The sequence below is a fragment of the Halichoerus grypus genome, chromosome 8 (assembly GCF_964656455.1).
Source record: "Halichoerus grypus chromosome 8, mHalGry1.hap1.1, whole genome shotgun sequence".
Taxonomy (NCBI): Eukaryota; Metazoa; Chordata; class Mammalia; order Carnivora; family Phocidae; genus Halichoerus; species Halichoerus grypus.
Window position 1 is genome coordinate 45,420,747 of NC_135719.1, and position 19,868 is coordinate 45,440,614.

At 55.3% G+C, this 19,868-nt stretch overlaps 1 protein-coding gene and 2 long non-coding RNA genes across 8 annotated transcripts in view; 2 read left to right on the plus strand and 1 right to left on the minus strand.

The window, feature by feature from the left end:
- Positions 1–19,868, plus strand: part of LOC144382879 (uncharacterized) — a 1,041,026-nt gene that overhangs the window by 943,651 nt on the left and 77,507 nt on the right. The window lies entirely within an intron of this gene.
- Positions 1–19,868, minus strand: part of PAQR5 (progestin and adipoQ receptor family member 5) — a 73,569-nt gene that overhangs the window by 7,606 nt on the left and 46,095 nt on the right. For 4 of the 5 annotated variants that reach the window (XM_036113599.2, XM_036113600.2, XM_078079158.1 and 1 more), the window contains exons 3-6: positions 15,550–15,677; positions 12,809–13,014; positions 7,998–8,124; positions 820–916 (exon numbers count right to left, since the gene is read on the minus strand). In XM_036113599.2, the coding sequence (XP_035969492.2) occupies positions 820–916; positions 7,998–8,124; positions 12,809–13,014; positions 15,550–15,677 (558 nt within the window). The remainder of the gene's footprint in view (positions 1–819; positions 917–7,997; positions 8,125–12,808; positions 13,015–15,549; positions 15,678–19,868) is intronic. The other variant, XM_078079159.1, reaches the window with a different exon arrangement.
- LOC118549315 (uncharacterized) lies at positions 1,647–12,477 on the plus strand. 2 transcript variants are annotated; one of them, XR_004924032.2, is made up of 4 exons: positions 1,647–1,734; positions 2,864–2,930; positions 6,992–7,090; positions 12,326–12,477. It is a non-coding gene; the product is annotated as an uncharacterized LOC118549315 (long non-coding RNA). The 2 variants fall into 2 exon arrangements; XR_004924033.2 differs by lacking the exon at positions 2,864–2,930.

The following is a 19,868-nucleotide window of genomic DNA, read 5'->3' on the forward strand; positions in this document are numbered from 1 at the left end:
CAGGCCATGTGCCAGGCACAGCTGAGCCCTTCAGATCTGCGGATCTGATGAACCCTCTCCACCCCCCGGTGCAAGAGGGGATGTTAGCCTCCTTTATGGATGAGGAAACTGAGGCTCGGAGAGGTTATGTGCATTGCCTAGGGTCACACAGCCAGTGAGCAGTGGGACTGGGATTTGAACTCAGGTCTGTCTGATTTGAGAGTTCCTGGGCTCTCCCCCTTCTTGTGTCCTTCCTACACCCTCTTCCTTCGTGTTATCTGTCTAATCCCCATTTATCCTTAAGACCCTCCTTCATACTTTTTCCTTTGCTCCTAGTATGTTAATTGATGATAATACATAATAATGCGTTTATTGGACACTTGTCACCAGCTAGCATTTTATACGTTCTCTCCTGTAATCTCCCCCACAGCTGATGGACTGAGGTGTTACTACCATGCCCATTTTACAGATGAGGGTAATCAAGGCACAGAGACAGTACATAACTTGCCAAAGTCTTACAGTGAGTACGTATTAGAGATCTGCCTCCAGAGCCCACTCTCCTTGTCCCTCCACTAAACCCCAGGCTGCCTCCCCTACCCAGCCCTCCATGATTACTTCTGAGCCCCCAGTCAGTGCCGGCCATTGATGCGTCGCCTGTGGTTTTCACGGCGTCTATGTTCCTGCTATCTCCTCACTACTCTGCACCTGCTCTTAAGGAAGGTCTCAACTCCCACGTGTCTTGCAGTGACCAGCCTGGTGCTCTGACCCCCAGGACCTCAGGAAACAACAGATTCCCTGGTGTTGCCAACAGGCAGAGAAAAGACGGAGCTGGGCCCTTACCCTGTAGAAGATGGGGAGGGAGTCCCAGGTGTAGGGATAAGCAAAGGCCAGGACGCGAAGCATCTTACAGAGCCCGGGCTTCTGGATTTCAAGAAACCTAAATCAGGAAAGGAAAAAGGAGGAAGAGACTGGAATGAAAACAGTTTCAGTAAATGATACACACACATGCACATTACAAGTAACCGAGGGCAAGTCATCAACAGAAGGCAAGTATTTTGTGCAACCTCCTCCTGAGACCAGCTGCTTCTCCACCGGCCTCGTCCATTGCTCCCGCCCCCAGTGGTAGCATGTGGAAAGGCCTCAGGGGAAACCATCTCCTGGGGCCGCATCATGAGAAAGCAATCGTGTCCAACGAAGCCAGAGTGGAAGTCCTGGGCTGGAAAGGCCCTTCAAGAGGCAAGTTATCTAGCTGCTAAGGAGCCTTTACGAAGTCCAGTAACAACAGGACAGGGAGACGTGTGGGGCGTGGGTGGCCCCCTGGCACAGGCTCCTGGGGCAAGCTAGTCTGGGAAGGATGAGAGATCTAACCAGTCAGAGCTGCCCAGCTGATCGCAGTGCAGAAGCCCCGGGTTCAGGGAAGTGTTTAACGACTTGGAAGAACTTTCTGGAATCCTTAGTGCCACACCCAGGGACACTGGCCTGGGGAAACTGAGTAAATGTGGCCTTTTCCCCTCTTCTTCATCAACCCGCCTCCAGTCCAAAAATGAAGCCAATGTTAAAATGAGTGGTGCTGACTGTAGGGCCTCTGGGATGGAGCGCCACGGGGCCTCAGCGGGCTTGGGCCCACCTGGTGCGGGGCTGGCAGCCCGGGGCGTGGGGAGTGGGGCAGCACAGATGACAGGCTGGATACTGAGAGGACATGAGAGGAGCAGGGAGAATCTCCACACAAAATCACAGCCCTCAGCTGGGGCTCAGGTAAGGAGTGCTCAGGCCCCAGGCTGGGCTGCCCAGGCAGGGGGGCAGGGCACGTCCCCGCTTCAATACCACAGTGTACTGTGGAGGGCTGGGTCCTCTCTCGGTGCTCACAGGGGTCCCCACGAAGGTGGTGTGCAGACTCAGGGCGCCAAGGCCGGTGGGGTGGCTGTTCCAGGGCAGTCAGTCAGACATTGGAGACCCTTGGGCCCTCTCAGCCCTTCCTGACAGTCCTGCCCCTCAGCATGCTCTCCACGGGGGATGGAGTCGTGTCCCACCACTGCTCCCCACCCCTGTTTCCCAGACGCCCTGTCCCAGCCCACAGCCTGCCCTTTCCCCTACCAAACACAATCTGCTGCTCCACCCAACCCGGGCCCTCGGACCCGGGCCAGCGTACTCCTGGCCCCACAGCCGGTGCAGTCACCTGACTACAAAGCCCTCTGCTCCCCATGTCCTTTGGCATGGGACAGGGCAGAGACTCCCGCATCCGCCCCCTGAGCCCTCAGGGGACCCTCACGTCCCCCAGGCTGGTGTGTTATGCCTAGCCCTCAGGGCAGCCAAGCATGAGGATCCCTGCTCCAGAGTAAGAGGCAGCCACTGTGGGCCCCGAGAAGCCCCCCAGCTTATCCCCTCCAGGGATAAGCTCCAACTTCTCTCAAGCCTACTTCTGCAGGTCTCTCCTCTCCTGACCCCATCCTAAGTCATGGCAGGCATGGGGTAGCCAAGGAAGAGAAGCTGAAGGAAAAGGAGGAAGAGAAATAAGGGACCTCAATTTATCATCCCCCCAAACAAGACCCCCAGCCTTGGAGTAAACACCAACCCTGGGAGAGGTGAGGCGGCACTGGGCCATGATTCATAAGCAGCGTCTGACCTGGACAGTCTGGGTTCAAATCCTGCCTCAACCCTCCGTGATCATGCGACCCCAACGGGTTATGTAACCTCTGTGCACCTCAAAATCCTCACGTGTAACGCAGGGACAACAACGGTACCCCATCGCGGGCTTGTTGCAAAGATTTGATGAAACCCTACTTGCGAGGAGCATACCCACCTCACAGAGGAATGCTCGCTAAATGGCAGCTTTTAATAAAAGGTGTGTAGTGAGATTCATTCTCTCCCCTTCCCCACCTTACAGCTATGCTGTGCCAGAAAACAGGACCAGGAGGGAACAGACAGGTTCTGGGTGACTTGCCTAAAGTCAGGTGAGCTGATAAGAGGCGAAGCTAGGATTTATACCCAGCGCGGTCTGGCTTCCAAGCTTCACACCCCCACCCCTCCAGCAGGCTGAGCAGGCCTCGGACCACCACCCAGCCTCCATCCTTGCCTATATCCCCTCTGCCCCAGGGAGCAAATGGGACACACTCCCACTGCCCCCCACAGCCAGAGCCTGGCTCAACAGCCTTCACAGCCTACCCTGGCCAACCCAGTCCAACCGCAAGCCCGCTCCCTCCTTCCCCATGCACGGCCACCGTCTATCCTTTCTGGGTTCAAAGAGGCTCACTGTGAAAGCATGCTCTTTCTGTGACCACTTACACAGGAAGAAAGCTGGCTCTGGCTGGCGAGGGCCATCCCCCAAACCATGGATTTCCTGTGACTTGAGACAACATTTCGCCCAGCCTGATAAAGTGCTTCCCCAGGGGCAAACGAACCAGCCTCTCCATCTGCAAAGCCGAGTCTACAGGAAAAAAAAGGAGAAAAAGCAGAACAGAAGAGAGACAGCAACACAGAATAAAAGGCGGAAGGGCCAGCAGCCACAGAGAGGGGCCTCCCGCTACCAAGGTGCAATTCTACAGTTAGCCACAGGGTGTCGCCCCAGCCACAGATTCCAGGAAGGAGGGGCGGGAGCCACAGAATCCTCCAAAGCACTGGTTGCCCCCAAGTCTCGGAAGCCCCACCTGGGAAGACAGTCCCTGCACCGCAGAGCGGAGACACCAGTTTAGGGAAGTCAGGCCTCATCTGCCTAGAACCAGGTTGGCAGGAAACACTGGATTTTGGCAGAAGCCTCCACCAGGAGAGGGTCAATGCAATATCAGTCTGTTCTAAAACCTGATAAATCTTGTTGCAACAAAGCTGACAGGATGTGCAAGCAAATTCTGGAACCAGCGCTTGAAACTAGTGGGCCTTTGGAAACATTCTATTGCAGAGGGGGTGCGCGCACACGCCTGTGTGTATCGTGTGCGCGCGGTGTGTGGTTATGGCTGTTTTACTGCATGGGTGACATCACAGGAATGCGCACTTTGTCATCTGGCTGAGCCCTCCGACCTCCAGAGGTGTCTGAGAACCACTGACTGCCCGTGAGCCTCCTGACTCCAGCTCTGCCCTCCAAACCCTCTCCCAGCCACAGCACCACCCACCGCCAAGGGATGAAAAGTCACCTCTCTCCCTCACAGCACTGACCACAGGACATTTCACCGAGCAACTGTTTGTCAAAACAAAACCACTTTTGGACGCCTTGGATGGGTGAATAAAGTGCCTACGGTGACTTGTGATGGACAGCAAACTCTGGGTGACTGACGTCCCTAAGGGAGTGAGGACACCTTCCTAGGCTTCTGGGTGGCCAGTAGGATGAGCAGGCAGGGTCTCCGTCACCCCACCTTGCTCTGAGAGCCACAGAGAGGTCATGCGTTCTCTCATCTCCCTTCTCAAATGCTTGCTACAGAAGAAGGCAGGCAGGTTTCTGGAACATTCATTTGAACTAGATTCCAGGGAGTCCACAGTGCTCGGTACTATAACGGAACGAATGCCATTTAGACCGTGATATTCTGGCAAGCACGTGAATAACTAAAGACCACTCAGGAGGTCTGTGCTCTGCTTCCTGCTCCGGGAAGGAGATGGCGGCTCTCTGCCACTCCTGGCCACACCATGGACTGATGGAGCCTGAGGCGGAGGCAGGGTGGCCTTGGGGAAGGAGGAAGGCAAGGAGAGAGATCTCGGAAAAGACTCTGAAGCCCTGGCATGGTAGAACACCCAGAGACATCTTCTCAGATGCCCTTGTTTAAGGTGAAGCCAGAAGTCCGTGAAATCTGGGACCCCAGGGGGGGTTCTCCTGAAGTGAATGGGGGCCGAGTCACTCCTGGTGCAGGAGTCAGCCCTCTCACTCCTCAGACACTGAAGACAAAGGGGATGAAAACAGGAAAGAGGACCAGGCGAGAAGGGACCGCACAGGCCCCTCAGATGGGACATCCCACTCTGCCTCTGGCCCCCTCCCTCGGCTTCCGTTCCAGCACAGGCCTCCTCCAGCCCCCACGCCAGCAGCCAGAGACACACCTGGAAGCCCCTTGGCTCGGAAGCTGAGGCCGTGGAATGGCCCTCCCACAGAGATCACTGTCCTTCACCAGCACAGGACCAGTCCGCTGCAGGACACACAAGGCACTTCAAATCCCAGCTACTGTGGGAGACCCTCTCTAGCCACGCTCCTCCTTCCAGCTGGGCAGCTCCGGCAACTCGGAAGCCCCTTGCCGCCTCCCAGGGCTGTCTTCTCTGGCCCCCTGGCCCTCTGCGCTGTTTGCTCTGTCCCAAAGGCCCTTCCCCCCTCTCCGGCTCAGGTGTTCAACCTCCCTCAATACTCAGTCCTAGTACCACTTTGCAGAACTTTGTGTATCCAAGCGGGGGTGTCATTTTGTATTATCATTACTTGCATACATTACATTCTGTAATGCTATACTCTATATGCCATTTCCTTTGGCCTTTAGAGGAAACGATGACTCCATCTGGGCTTCTGGGGGGGGGGTCTATAGTCGGCTTTGACTACTGCACTGGGTGCTCTCTCAGGGCAAGGGCTGGGCCTCACTCCTCCTGGTATTCTAAGATCTTAACATGATGCCTGGAGTATGGCAGACATTTAAGGAATATTGAGTGGTTGGTTGGTTGGTTGGTTGGTTGACTTGTTGGTTGTTTGGTTGGTTGGATGGATGGATGGATGAATGGATGAATGAATGGGTGGATGGGTGCATGAATGGATGGGTAGGCAGATGGGTGAGAGGATGGATAGGCAGATGTATGGGTGGATGAGTGGATGGGTGGATGAGTAGCTGGATGGATGGATGCGTGGATGAGTAGGTGGATGAATGGATGGCTGGATGGGTTGGGTGGATGGATGGATGGATGGATGGATGGATGGATGGATGGCTGGCTGGCTGGCTGGCTGGCTGGCTGGCTGGCTGGTTGGGTAGGTGGATGGGTGAATGGGTGGGTAAGATGGATGGATAGGTGGTGGTTGGGTAGGGGGATGGTGAATGAGGAGGTGGCTGGATGAATGGTTGGAGAGATGGAATAGCAAGGGATGTGTCCGGTAAGTAAACAGAAATAATCCATTTCATTGACAAGAGAGAAACCTCCAAACACAGGCATCAGGAGATTCCTGGCCAGCCTACTCGGTCAAGTAAGTTTGTCCAAAGGTAACAGGCGTGCTACATCCAGAAGACCCATTTATTATTAACAACCAGGATGGACTTCTGGCTAGAAGAAAACCATCTACCCTGGTGGCTTATAGATGATTCAGGAAGCTTTAAGAAAAAAGAAAAAAAAAGGCAGCGAATTTGCATTGGGGGTTCTTAGGAAAACAGTCCTGGATCATGAACTCTGGGACTTCTACTTCAACACTCATGGAGCCTTCCATGCCCCCTCAGCCCACAGTGCTCACCTCTCACCCAAACAGCACAGCTACGCAGCCAACAGGAGCTAACCAGACAGGACTGTGACTCATCCAAGGACCAGAGCTAGGTGTGTCCACACATCTGGGCCCCGTGCCTCCAGGGCATGCTTCATCTCTGCTGGGCTGCTGCTGGCATCCTGGTTACTTTTCTACGTGTGTGTTATGCCTTGTCTCACCCAAGGCAGGGCCCCATCCCCTCCTCCCCATCACCCGTGCAGCCCTCGAAGCTCCACCCTGGCACAGAGGCTGAGCTCCAGAAAGAGTTTCTAATCGACAAGAGTCCTTGAGGAAGTGGGGAGGAGGCAAGAACAACCCGGTGATGTCTGATTCGGTTTCCACCCCAGTGGGCAGACCCTCTGTCCTCACAGCTGTAGGGGCGCTCTGCATTTCCAGGGAGAGGGAAGAGAGCTGAGCTCCCACTCCCTCCCCCAGGCTTGTTTTCGTGGGATGAACAAACCCTCGTTGTTGACACTGAACCTAGAAATGAGATGCCCTCCCACGCAAAGCAACTCCACGCTCCCAACCGGTCTCAAGACAGGCAAGTGGAGACAAGTTGGGGCAAGTATTCTTGATGCTCTTTAAGAATCTCTATCCTTCCATTTTTTAAAGAAAACCAGCTTGTCAAGTTTGTGAAACCTGCCTACCTTCGGTCCCACGACACCTTAGTGTCACCCAAGGAAAGGGAGAGCCACAGTCATTGCAGAGAAGGTACAGAAACTTCCCACCCCCTCCCTTTCTTCCTGGGGGGTGGGGAACAATGGTTTAATGGGGAGACTGCAGCTGGCTCCCCGGAATCGAGATGGGGGCAGAGGATCGGGTGCAACCTGCCAGCCTCCCATGGGCCCTTTCCTAAGCCAGCCCCCCTCCCCGAGAGCCCCCCAGCCCAGGGAGCACCCAGCACCCCGGCACCATCCAGACAGGGCTGTCCCCCCAACACCACCATTTGAGAGGTTTTCTAAATCATTTAGGGAAGCAGAAATTTGGACAGTCCACTTTTACAAAGAGCTGAGTAAACTACAGTCATTAGCCCCCAAACAATGTCTCTTGGATTCACGCTCCAATGAGCTTTCTGGAGTGAAACTGAGAAACCAGAGGGAATTAGAGCCAGTGTGAGTGGGTGAGACTCACAGCCATGGGGCTTCCCCAGGGACACAGCAGACACGTGAATATCATCGGCCAGGGAGCATGTGTGTCTAGACGCAGGCCTGCTCAGTCACGGTCAGCAGACTGCCCATCGATGGGGTGCCGCCTCGGCCAGACATGCCAGGCACGTTCCCTGCAACCCTTACATCCCCCTCACAAGGTGGGTAGATGTGTGGGCCCCATTTTACAGATGAGCAAACTGAGGTTCAAGAAGGCTAAATAAGCGACCCGCCCCGCAACAGGACCAGCTACATCATTTGTAGGGCCCAGCGCAGAAGCAAAGTGTGGGACCCTTGTTCAAAAATCATTATGAAGTTCAAGACAGTGACAGCAGAGTGTTAAGCCAAGTGTGGAATCCCCTCGAACGTCCCGGATGTGTGCCCGTGGAGCGGGTCTGGAACTGAGCCCCAGGCTTCCAAGAGCCCCTCCCACGGAGCGTCCCCCCGCCCTCCGAGGCCCAGCAGCCGGGTACCTGGAATAGCAGGAGAGGCCGGTGCTGACGACGGTGTTCAGCACGGCCAGGGGCACGTAGTAGTCGTGGAATGTGGTGCACACCATCACGTCCGGGATCGAATAGGCCGAGTATGCGATGGCTGAGCCTGGAGAGGAAAAAACCAGCCTTGGGCCAGAAGCCAGGCCGCAGTGTAGCCTGGACCCTTGGGAAGCCCAACCCCAGCGTCTGGCTGAGCCCTGCCGCCGCACGTCACTTGTGTCATGCCCCACCCCGCCGCCCCCGCCCCAGAACATCCTACGTCTCTTCTCTGCCTACCAAACCCTACCCTGCGAATTTACTATGAGCCCAGCATTGCCCCCAGGGCTTTACACTCAGTAACTCACATAATCCTGACAATGACCCTCTAACATACATCCTAAACTTATCCTCACTTACAGATGACGATGCAGAGGCAGAGAGGGTTAGCAACCCCCCTGGGGGGCACACAGCTAGAAAGCGGCAAAGCCAAGCTCCCACCTGAGGCAATTCAGTGACAGTCCCCCCTTTGATCCCCAAGCTCTGGTCCATGATGACACCTCAGAGTGCTCAGCTTTTCTGAGTGTGCACATCTCACCTGCCGATGACACGGGGCGCCCCTTGTGGAAAGACGGACGTCGCAGGGAGGGAGGGACCTTGTCAAGGGGAGGAGGCCTTTGGTATCAGGGGGCTGGGGGACTGGCCAGCTGAGAGGCAGGTGTAAGAGGCTAGCCTTGATGTTTCACTGTTTTAGGTTTGGGAGTCTGTGACAGGAGGGTTCCCCAAGGGCCCTCGGGAGACCCATCTGCTGCAGCTTTTCTTTGAAAGAACAGGAGAGATCACTGTCCTTTCCAAAGGGGCCACGTGTGTCCGGAGGCCTGGCCCAGAAGGCCTCTCCAGCTACCCTCACCAGGTCTCCTCTGGGAGAGACAGCCACAGGCCTGTCCGCCCAGGGCCTCAGGGGTCAGCCCTACGCTCACCTGTTATTCCAAAGACACAGAGAAAGCTGGAATCCTAGCTCAAAGCTGAAGCAGGCCTCCACCACACAAGTTCAAGCTCTGCCTCTGACCCCATTTGACAGATGGAGTCTGGTGCAGCCAAGTGGTGTTCCCAGGGTCACACAGGCAGAAAGAGGTGATAATCAGCAGGCTGCCTATGGGATTTCAGCTGGGAACCGCCTCCTGGGGGACAGACTCTTCCTCAGCCTGACAGGAGCGGGAGGTTCCCCTCTGGACCAGGATGCATTCGCTCTGTGTATGCTGGCTGGGGCCAAGGTGCACGCCAATCTCCGCGGGCAACACAAGAGCGGGGGAGCCCCAGACCCTGCCCAAAACGGCAGTGAGAAGCCAAATGACTTCTAGTAAGAAATAGACATTTGGTCTTCTCCACTGTTCCTGGCACAAAGCGCCTAAAACCCCTGAATTTCCTAAGCCAAGAGAGCGAGGAAGGTGTCTTTTGTTATGTTAATGAGGTGATTTGGAAAGCAGGGGACTGGAGGGTTGACCTCTGGGAGGGGAAGAGGGGCTGGAGGTTGAATCAATTGCCAATGGCCAATGACTTCATCAGTCATGACGAATGAAGTCTCCATAAAAACCCAAACAGAGGTTCAGAGAGCTTCCAGGTTGGTGACCACGTGGTGATTCAGGGAGAGGGGGCGCACTCAGAGGACACTGAACTCCGAGCCCTTCCCCACACCCTGCCCTGTCCATCTCTTCCAACTGGCTGTTCCCGAGTTCTACCCCTTTATAATCAACTGGTAATCCAGTACGTAAAATGTTTCTCTGAGTTCTGGGAGCCAGGGTCATTGGAACCTCCGACGTATAGCCGGTCTGTAAGAACCTGGGCTTGCGTCTGGCATCTGAAGGGGGGAGATGGTCTTGTGGGACCAAGCCCTTCACCTGTGGGAACAGATGCGGTCCCCAGGACGGTGTCAGAAATGAGCGGAATTGTAGGACCCCCAGCTGCTGTTGGAGAATTGCTTGGGCTGGCGTGGGGGACCGCCTCCCCACCCCCACACACATTGTACTGATGCTCAGACCCCTTTAGAGGGCTTTCCAGGGAGCAGGAATAGAGGCAGCTTTGGATAGAGACTAAGGAAAGTAAACATCCTCTTGAGGCCATAGGGAGCCATGGAAGTTTTCTGAGTGAGGGACTAAGATGGCCAAAACCGAGTGAAAGTGCACAGGACGGCCTAGAGGGAGAAATAGCTGGAAACCAGGGAGGAAGTAGGCGCAAACACCACCCTCGGGACTGCGGGTTTCCACAGGGTAGAAGTGAGAACAGGAAGGAGAGGTGGCTGTGGACAAAGGGGCAGGGAGTCTGAGGTGGAAGCCAGAGGCCCTTCCGCTGGCGAGACCTTCCTTCCTTGTTCCCAGAACACCCCTGTGTCAGGCCCCAGGATACCGGCTGGAAGACCAGACTTGAAGGACCGGTGTCCCGTCCTCAGGGAGCCGTTCTGAGGAGCAGAAATGAAGGGCTCACTGATGAGACTGGGGCCCAGAGCTTCAGAGAGGGGGTCCCGGTCTGGGGGCTTGGAGGAAGCCGTGACTGGGGGCCCAGCCTTGAAGGGCCTGCAGGGAGGGAAAGGGGAAGATCCCGGAGAAGGGCCTATGGGAGGGTACCGGACCCTGAGGAACGCTTACAAATCCAGAAAGCCAGTGACGGGAAGGGAGACCGTTCAGGGTGGCGGCTGACCCCCGGGGCTTTGGTTCGAACCCTGGCTCTGCCATTTACAAGCCATGTGACCCGAGTCACTTCCCTTCCTGGTGCCTCATTATTCTCGCCTATGAGAGACACCATCCCAGGGCACGGACGCCAGGGTTCAGGACACAGCCGTGGTAACGGCCCCCTCAGATGCTAGGTGCCAGCCACTGCGCACTCCCCTTGCAACACTCAATTCATCTTCGTGCCGTCCCATGAGGAGGGCACGATGCCGAGTTTGTGGACGGGAGGATTGGGGCCTGGTGAGGTGAAGAACCTCGCCCAGGATTTCAGGGGTGGCGGCGGCTGGGCCACAAAGCAAGCACTACATGATGCCCCTCGTGACCTGTCTCAGGTGCCGTCTAGGCACTGAGTCTGGGCAGGTGATCAAGGGCTCTGGAAGCCTCTAGACTAAGGAGTTCGAACTTCATCTGGGGTAACTGGGAATCCTGAAAGGTCTTAAGTGGGAGGGAGCCGTGGTCAGAAGGTGTTAGAGAAGCCTGGGGGGGGGGTGGAGGGGAGTCGGTGGCAGTCGGGGAGGGCCAGGAGGCAGAGAGGAGGCTGTTTTCAGGGTGCAGGGGGGGAGGCGGGAGGGTCTGAGCAAAGGCCATGTTGGGGAGCCATGTGGGGAATATGGGGAAGAGACTCACCTGAACTACCCGACAGGGTGGCAGGGGCATGGGAGGGAGGGGAACCTGAGGGCTCAGATTCTGACTCAAGAGACCAGGTCGGGGTGGAACCACGAGCCAGGTGAGGTACTGCAGGAGCGGGGGTGGATGTGGACAGTCTCAGTCACAGGGCTGGACACGGCGTGGGCCTCAGGTTAGTGGTAAGCTAGGACGGGTTTGGGAGAGCCTGGTCCAGAGGTGTTCGGGGATGGTGTGAGGTCACCCTGACGCCGGACCACACGAGAGCAGAGGCCCAAGGCCTGATTCTGAGCTTGCCCATGGCCTGGGGAGCGGAGCAGGGAGCCAGCTGAAGAGAATGAGAACATGCACAGGCAGGAGGAGAGGCGGGAGTGATGTGACAGGGACCAGAGGAAGGGAGGTGGTTTGGGAGCATGGAGAGGCCCCTGCGTCAGAGGCTGGCGAGAGCGCCCAGAAGCCATGTGTCCGCAGGCGGGGGCCCAGCAACTGCGGCTTTAGTAAATGGTGGGGGCTGGACACAGAGCGCGGAGGAGTGGGAGGTGACACGGTAAAGCCCGTGTGTGTGTGTGTGCACGAGAGCACGTGTGTATGTGCATCTGTGTGTACGTGTGTATGCACGTGTTCGTGCGTGTGTGACTTGTGAGAGGGAGGGGAGGAACCAGGATGGGGACGGGATCCTCACGGACACCCCCGTGGGCAAGGGAAGACAATGCCTTTGCTTTCACACCTGGAGCAGGAGCAGGAGGGAGAAGAGGCCAGAGCAGGGGAGACCTGGGGACAAAGGGATGCCCACCAGCTGGGGAGAGAAGTGGAGCCAGAGGGGGTGACCCCATAATTGGAGGAAAAACCCGAGGAGGCTCAAGTATCGACACCCACCCGCGCCTGCTCTGGGCTCACCCCTCGGTTCCCATGGCACTTTGAGCACATTGCTAACTTGTCTAAGCCTCTCGACAAGCGGGGTTCATGAGCCCCCTTCTTTGTCAGGCAGGACAGACAGCAGCTCTGACGTGCAGAGCTGGCTCACCCTGGCCTGTGACGGCAGACGGATGAGGTTTCAGAGGTCTCGCAAGATGACTGTTAAACCCCGCCAACTACCTAAACTGACAATTAAATAACCACATTAACACAAGTAATAACTTTCCTTTAATGCCTCTCCTCTATCTGCATAGAGGAATCACTGCGTGATGATGTGCAGGGAGGTCCCACTGGTGGCCGGAAGTTGGCCATGGTGGGGGGTCAGCCTACCCCACAGATCAGGGCTTTTGTCCCCACTGAATCAGTTAATATTTGCCAGCACAGCTCTGGACAAGTTTCTTACCAAACATCAGGAACCTGGAGGAGGCATGGCATTCCCATGACTCTTCCGCAAGCCCATCAAAGCCTTCTGGTGAGCCCAGCTCCCGGGGGGGAGGGGGGGGCAGCTATCTCAGTCGCAGGGAGAGGAGGAGGACGCGGGGCCCTACGCACCCAGGCTGAAGAGGTTGACGGCCCCATAGTCCAGGAAGTAGCAGATGTGCCGGGCGTTCTTGGACATGGAGCTGAAGGTGTGTGCACAGCTGGACGCGAGGGGGTACACACAGCTGGTGCCCATGTACACGAACAGAGGCCAGGAGTAGCTGTCATTCTGGATGTCTGTCACATACAAGGCGGTCACAAACCTCCACACGAAGAACCTGGAACACAGCGTGGCCCACTCGACCTCCGTGGCTGGGGGCTCCTCTGCACCCCTCACAGACTATCTGCTGCCCCCCATTCCCCTGGGATAACTGAACCCTGTGTGTTCTCACTTTGGTGAAATACTACGAGGGAGGGAGGGTGAGTGGGATCCTTTTACGGTTAGAACTGGGCAGAAGGGGCAAGAGGAGAGCCTTAAGATTTATCTAGTACATTCCTCTCCCCACCTTGCAATGACAGAATCTCTCTTACAGCATTCTGCCTAAGTGATTCTCCAGGCTCAGCTTGCATGCTTCCGGGGATGGGGAGCTCACCACCTCTCAAGGGAGCTCTAAGTGTCGGGAAATTCTTCACTGAGCTGACACCAGTCTCCCTGGGATCTATCTCCATTTGATCAGCCCGAGTTCCCCTAAACGGGACCACAGAAAACTAGCACATCAAATATCTAAGGCAATCAATCCTCATAACACCTCCTCACCTCTTTGAACCTTACATTAAAGAACCCCGTGGCACTCAACCACTCCTCAAAGGATCCATATGGGGCCGTGTCACCAGCCCTGTGGTTTGTCTTTGTCCCCTTGCAGGAAGGTTCCTCAAACAGAAGCAACCTCCCAGGAGGGGCCTGGAGAGTCTAGAAGACAACAGGACGATTGTTCTCCCTCCTCTCCATGCTATTCCTCCTCTCACACTACCATCGCCTTTCTGAGTGGCCTGGTCCCATGCTGCGATCTGCTGAGTCTAGCTCTCTGGGTCCACCCCCACACAGAGACACAGGACGGCTCCGCACCATATCTGCCTCCTCTATGACCCAGGCAAGGGGGGCCTGCCTGCAGAGCTGCCCACTTCCACAGACCAACCGCTGCTAGAAAGCCGGGGCCTCTGCCCACGGGCTCTCCCAGGGGAGGAGACTCCAACGCTTTTCCCACAGGAACCCAAGGAGCATCCGTCCACCTTCTGGTTACATTTGCGACCTTTCTCCTCCTGTCCCAGCAAAAACAGAGCTGAAGCTATGTGCTGGTCTCAAAACCTATCCGATCATCTCAAGATGACTCCCTGGCCCCACTTCCTTAGGGGCATCTTACTCCAGGCTCTCCCAACCCCTCCCCACCCTGTGTTGCTCAGTGGTGACCATCTCCCAGGGTCTGGCAGAGCCGGGGGCTCTATGCAGCGGGGAGCCTCGGCCCGAGTGGCCCAGCTTCGGGACAGCTACGAAGTCACCCCACAGGGATCTGTGCACAGGCGCCCCAGACCCACAGGCAAGCCGGGAAGGGCCAGTGCTCCTGGCGGCAGCACAAACTGCAGAACCCCATAAATCACCTGTGGTTCATGCACACAACGGAACACCATGCAGCCTGAGAGGCCTGGGGGCCAGACGGAGATGGGAGGGAAGAAAGCCAGGGAAGAGAGCAGGAGGCAAGGACTCAGAGTGGGGTGTGCACACGCCCCAGGGGCTCACATCTCCGGAGGGGCTCTGGGAGGACCGGCAACTCCAGGGAAGAGAACAGGGGCCAGGGGAAGACACTGGCTCTGTCCCCATCTGCAAGTTGCACTTTATGAGCATTTAGACTTTTTACTTACATTTACTTAGGTTGGCTTAAATTTAAAAGGACACACACACACACACACACACACACACACATAAAGTAAAATGACAAAGAGCCCCCTTGAGCAGGATCTGGAGGCCACCCTGAGCAGTCTGCAGGCCCTAGAACTTCCTTCTGGATCTCCCTAATCCACCGCAGGCCTGCTCTCTCTTCTCTGGGGAGGCCTCTGGCACCAGCCTTGCCCTGCATTTCGGCCCTGGATCTGCCCTCTGACTTCCGAGCAAGCACGGCCTTCCTCGAGCCCATCTCTGTGTGCGGCACACCCTGGGGTCCCTCCTATTCCCTTGGCTTCTGGACAATGATCAGAGGAGACTCCAGAGTCTGGCCTGTGCCAGGACTTGCCGTGCCCTTTCCCTGGGCCACACATGTGTCAGCCAACAGGGGTCTTAGTGGACCCCTGAGCTCATGGCTTCTCCATTAAAGTGCCTCCTGGCCGCTGTGGCTCCAGCATGATCACGGGGCCCCCACAGCTCCCTGCCCGATGCCTTTTCCAATGCTTCCCCCCACCCCCCACCCCCGGTAATCCTCACAGCAACCCTGGGCAAGGCACGGACCATCCCTCCCACTTTACAGACGGGAAAACATTAAGCTCAGAGAGATTGACTCCCTCGAGCTCATGACATTTTAACCAGGGCTTCTGGAGGACTCCGAAAACCTCCAAACTGAAGGGGATGAGATCAACCCAGGCCCCCAGTGCAGGGAAAGACTGGGAAGCTGCCAGGAGCCTCTTGAATCCTATTAGAATCCATATGCTAAAGCTCACCCCAGCTGCCGGCCCCAACATCTCCCAGCTCCGTGCTCATGTACCACGGGGGAGTCCCCAAAATCCCAGCATGGACTCTCAGCCTTCCCAACCCCCCTGGGTTTTAAAGAAGCCCCAGGCCCAGGGCTCCTGAATTGACATGGCCAGTCAAGGGGACTGGAAGGTACCAGAAGGGCAGCAAGTGAGTCCAGATGTTGAGAGTCTCATTGGTCATCTGGAAAAGGCTGAGGAGACAGGCAGTGGCGGAGCTCTGCGGGTGTCTGTAGCCGAAGAGGATGCCCTGCTCGTGGAACACCTGCATGGGGGTAAGAGACAGGAGCACTGAGGTGAGGCCAGGGGGTGGCCAGAGGGTCTCAGGAGGGACAGCTCTGGTGGTATCTAGTTTTCTCCCAGGCTGCGCGCTTGAACTCTTAAGCCTGGAACACGTGACCCCAAGCCCTTGAGCTGTCAAGCTGCTTCCCTCCCCCACTTCTCTCCTCCTTCCCGTAGGTTCTAAAATCCCATGTCCTTCCAGGAGCCTGTAGCGGCTGGAGGAGGTAACTCAAGACCCCGGCTCCCTTTGGGAATCCAGCCAATCTTCGCATTCCCAGACAGGCACACTTACTCTTGTCATGAATATTGCCTAAGGATCTGGTTTTGCGCCCTCTGCCTGGGGCCTACAGCCCGGTGTCTGGATGCCTTCGTGGTTGGAAGACATATACGCTGTCTGTCTGAGCCAACGTGCCCCAGGTGTCAGGAGCCGGTGGGAAGATCTCTGCAGAAGATTCCCCCCCGCCAGTGCCAGGATATATTCACCAAAGCGCTTCATAAAGGCTTTTTGATGATGAAGACAGTGATGGCATTAGCCCGGGATGCAGGTGGAGCAGGGCCTGCCACAGCTGGGCCTGCCCGAGCCAGCCCCTCCCCACGCAGCCCACCTGGCACGTCTCTGGGTCACCAGCCCCGAGAAGACAGGTGGACTGGTCAGCTGACCTCTGGGCATCAACCCGCCCAGAAGACTCCATCGGACCCATTAAAAATGTAATTGTGAAAAGGAGGCAAGAGGGACGAAGCTCAGCATGTGCTATTAAGTGAAAACAAGTAGAATGCAAATTGTATTCCTGGGGCGATTGTAAGTATTATAGAAGTTTAAGGACACAAGGCAGGGCAGAGGCTGGGGAGAACACAGGAAAGGGGAGAGTTTGATTCACTGAGGATCTGTAGGAGACTTTCTTTCCCTTTCGTGTTGATTTGAGCCAGGGTTTCTCAGTCTTGACACTATGGACATTTTTGGCCAGATAACTGTGTTGTGGAGGGCTGTCCTAGGCAACACGTGAGCGCACCCATGGCCTCTCCCTAATGACACCAGTGGCCCACACGGTCCCAAGCTGTGACAACCCAAAACATCTCCAGTAGTGCCAACATCCCCTGGGGGCAAAGTGACCCCACTTAAGGACCACTGATGTAGAGGAATGTTGTCAGAAGCTTTGAAAGGTAAACTAAAAATAAGTAGATTCATCGAGGCAAATAATGACAATGATAACACTAGTAGTCATAATATAAAATGAGTCACAAGAACATTTTACAGTTTTCCCTGTGGTCTTCTAGGGCTGAGGGAGAAAGGGAAGACAGAGAATGCCAACCTAGCCACCCATCTCTCCTCTGGGTTACAACTTCTTAGCTTAAGAGAGAATCTCCATTCAAAGGTACATAATAGGGGGCGCCCGGGTGGCTCAGTCAGTTAAGCAACCGACTCTTGCTTTTGGCTCAGGTCATGATCTCAGGGTCATGAGATCGAGCCCCATGTTGGGCTCTGCGCTGGGGATGGAGCCTGCTTGAGATTCTCTCTCCCCCTCTGCCCCTCCACCTCCCCCACCTCTGTCAAATAAATAATCTTAAAAAAAAAAAAAAGAACACAATGGGTAACATGTACTATGTCTTGAGGTTCTGAATCAAGTGGAGAGAGTGAGGGGTTACCAGGGTAAACAGTCAAATCTGGGCCACTGATGTGCCATGTGTCCTTGAGCCGGCCACGACTCTCAGTGCCTCAGTGTCCTCACCTATAAAACCATGAATACGCGCTCTTTCTCCCTCTCTGACAAATAAATTAAAAAAAAAAATCTTAAAAAAAAAAAAAAGGGACACCTGGGTGGCTCAGTCGGTTAAGCATCTGCCTTCAGCTCAGGTCTTGAGCTCAGGGTCCTGGGATCGAGCCCCGAATCGGGCTCCCTGCTCAGCGGGAAGCCTGCTTCTCCCTCTCCCACCCCCCCTGCTTGTGTGCACACTCTATCTGAAAAATAAATAAAATAAAATAAAAAATCTTAAAAAAAAGCCATGAATACGTTCCCTTCTTAGTTCAGTTCTGGGTTCAACTGGTCAACCAGGGGGAGGGGGACCCATGAAGCTGGTTCATGGTCCAGTGAAAAAATACTATTTAAATTAGGTTTGGGTCTTAGCTGATTAAAGCAATTTGTTCCAGTTTTTGATTCACGGTTCAATCCTGCTGACATCTCTGGTTTACAGCAGACAGGCCTCTGTCCCCAGCAGCAGGAATCCTGGCTTCCAGCTGCCCACCCCACCAGGGCCGCTGACAGGGAGGCAGACAGGCCCATGGCCTTCAGCCTTCAATGCATGTGAGGAGGGTAGCGTGTGCTTGGTGGACATGCGAAGGCCCTGCGGCTGAAATTGGGGGTCTAGCATTCCATCTCACATTTCAGTCTTCCCTTTATAAATAAAAATAATTTATTAAGGCATTGGCCTCTTATTAAAATGTAAAGACTCCAGAACAGAGCCACTGTTGTTGATGATTCACGCCTTCACATGAATGAGTTTAGCAGATCCTGTGTAGAAGGAGATCTCATGACCAGGCGGCCTGCAGAGCGCTGGCACATGGGGGGTGGTAGCACACAGGGAGGGGGGCTGCAGGACAGCTTGGACATGGGGCCCACAGGTGGGTAGTGGATGGACGGGAGCCAGAGGGGGAGACCGCGTACATTTTGCTGGTGGTGACGCAGGGTGTGACTACCGTTCTTCCCTCTTTGGATCCTGCATTTGGGGAAGCAAAAGAAAGCGCCAACACAGTCAAGAGCCCGAGGGGAACAGAAGGGCTGGGAAATTCACAAGCTGGACAACTTGACCGCACTCAAGAATCTTGCCCCATATCTGGGGAGGCTACTTGACCACCAACGCCAGGACTGGGCCTATATTAAGAGAATCTCCTCTGACCTGCTATCCTGACCCCAGACACGGATGGGAAGCCCACCCACTAACCGTGCCGTAGAGACAGGATTTAAAGCAGCCCTTCCAAAAAGAAAAGGACAGATAGATAAAGAATGGACAAAAGAATGGGAGTCCTTCAGTCCCAGAAGAGCCTGTTCTGACCTGCTCCTTCCCTCCTCAACTTGAACCTCAGTTTATTAGGCCAAAATGCTCGATGCGCTCTTGTTCTGAGCCCCTCTGAGCAGGGGAAAGGAGCGGCATTCCCTCCATCTTCCCGCTCTGGCCTCCAAAGCGCTTCGCATAGAGTAGATCTCAAAAGAAGACATGCTACGTAATTCTAAACAACAAATGAAACATTTGAAAACAATTTTGTATTCATACCCAGTCTCAACCCCCAAAGGCAAATTGCAATCATTGCCTTTAGTACTCCGTAGCTGGGTCTCATTCCTAAGCAGCCCCAGGTTAGCAGATGTTGGCTAATTTGCACAGTGGAATTGATTTGTAGGAATCCACCTCGCATCCCTGGTTGCAGGCTAGGCAGTTTAATAGGAAATGAAATCAAATTGTGTGCAGCCTATTATTTAGAAGTGAGAACGCCCAGGTTCCCGGGGTGGAAGGCCACAGCAGCAGGTTTTCCTTTTAGTGTCTGCCAAGGCTTGGCTTCCAGGAAAGACGCTGTGCACCCGCCAGCTGATGCCTGAAATTCCACTGCGACCATTTCAAACCCTTGGTTTTTCTAGCCATTAATCACCTGGGGAAAATCATCGCACGTTCTGGCTCGCGGTAAATAGGAGCAGATTCTGACAGCAGGCCGAGGGGCGAGGCAGAGTGGGGGGGTCAGGTGCTGTCAGGGGGGCAATCTGCATTTCCCACCCAAATCTCAAGGAGTCCTCATGACCTTGTGAGGGACAGCCTTTCATTGTCCCCATTTCACAGAAAAGGAAACTGAGGCCCAGGGAGGTTAAGACATTTTCCAAGCTCCCAGAAGCGGGGGGAGGGGGGGGCAAATCTGAAAGCTGCATGCACACCTCAGACTTCATTTCTTCGGCCTCTTATGCTATCATGGGCCTCTCAGAAGGGCTCTGGAGGAGAGGAAGCGCTCATCTCTTGACCTGTGGTGTGATTTTGGACTGTCGGGTACTTCTCTGAGCCTCAGTTTCTTCTTCAAAGTGGTGTCACAGGCTGAATTGTGTCCCCCACAAAATTCAAGACCCTCACACCCCCCACCCCCGTACCTCAGAATGTGACTGTCTTTGGGAGACAGGATCTTAAAAGAGGGGATGAAGTT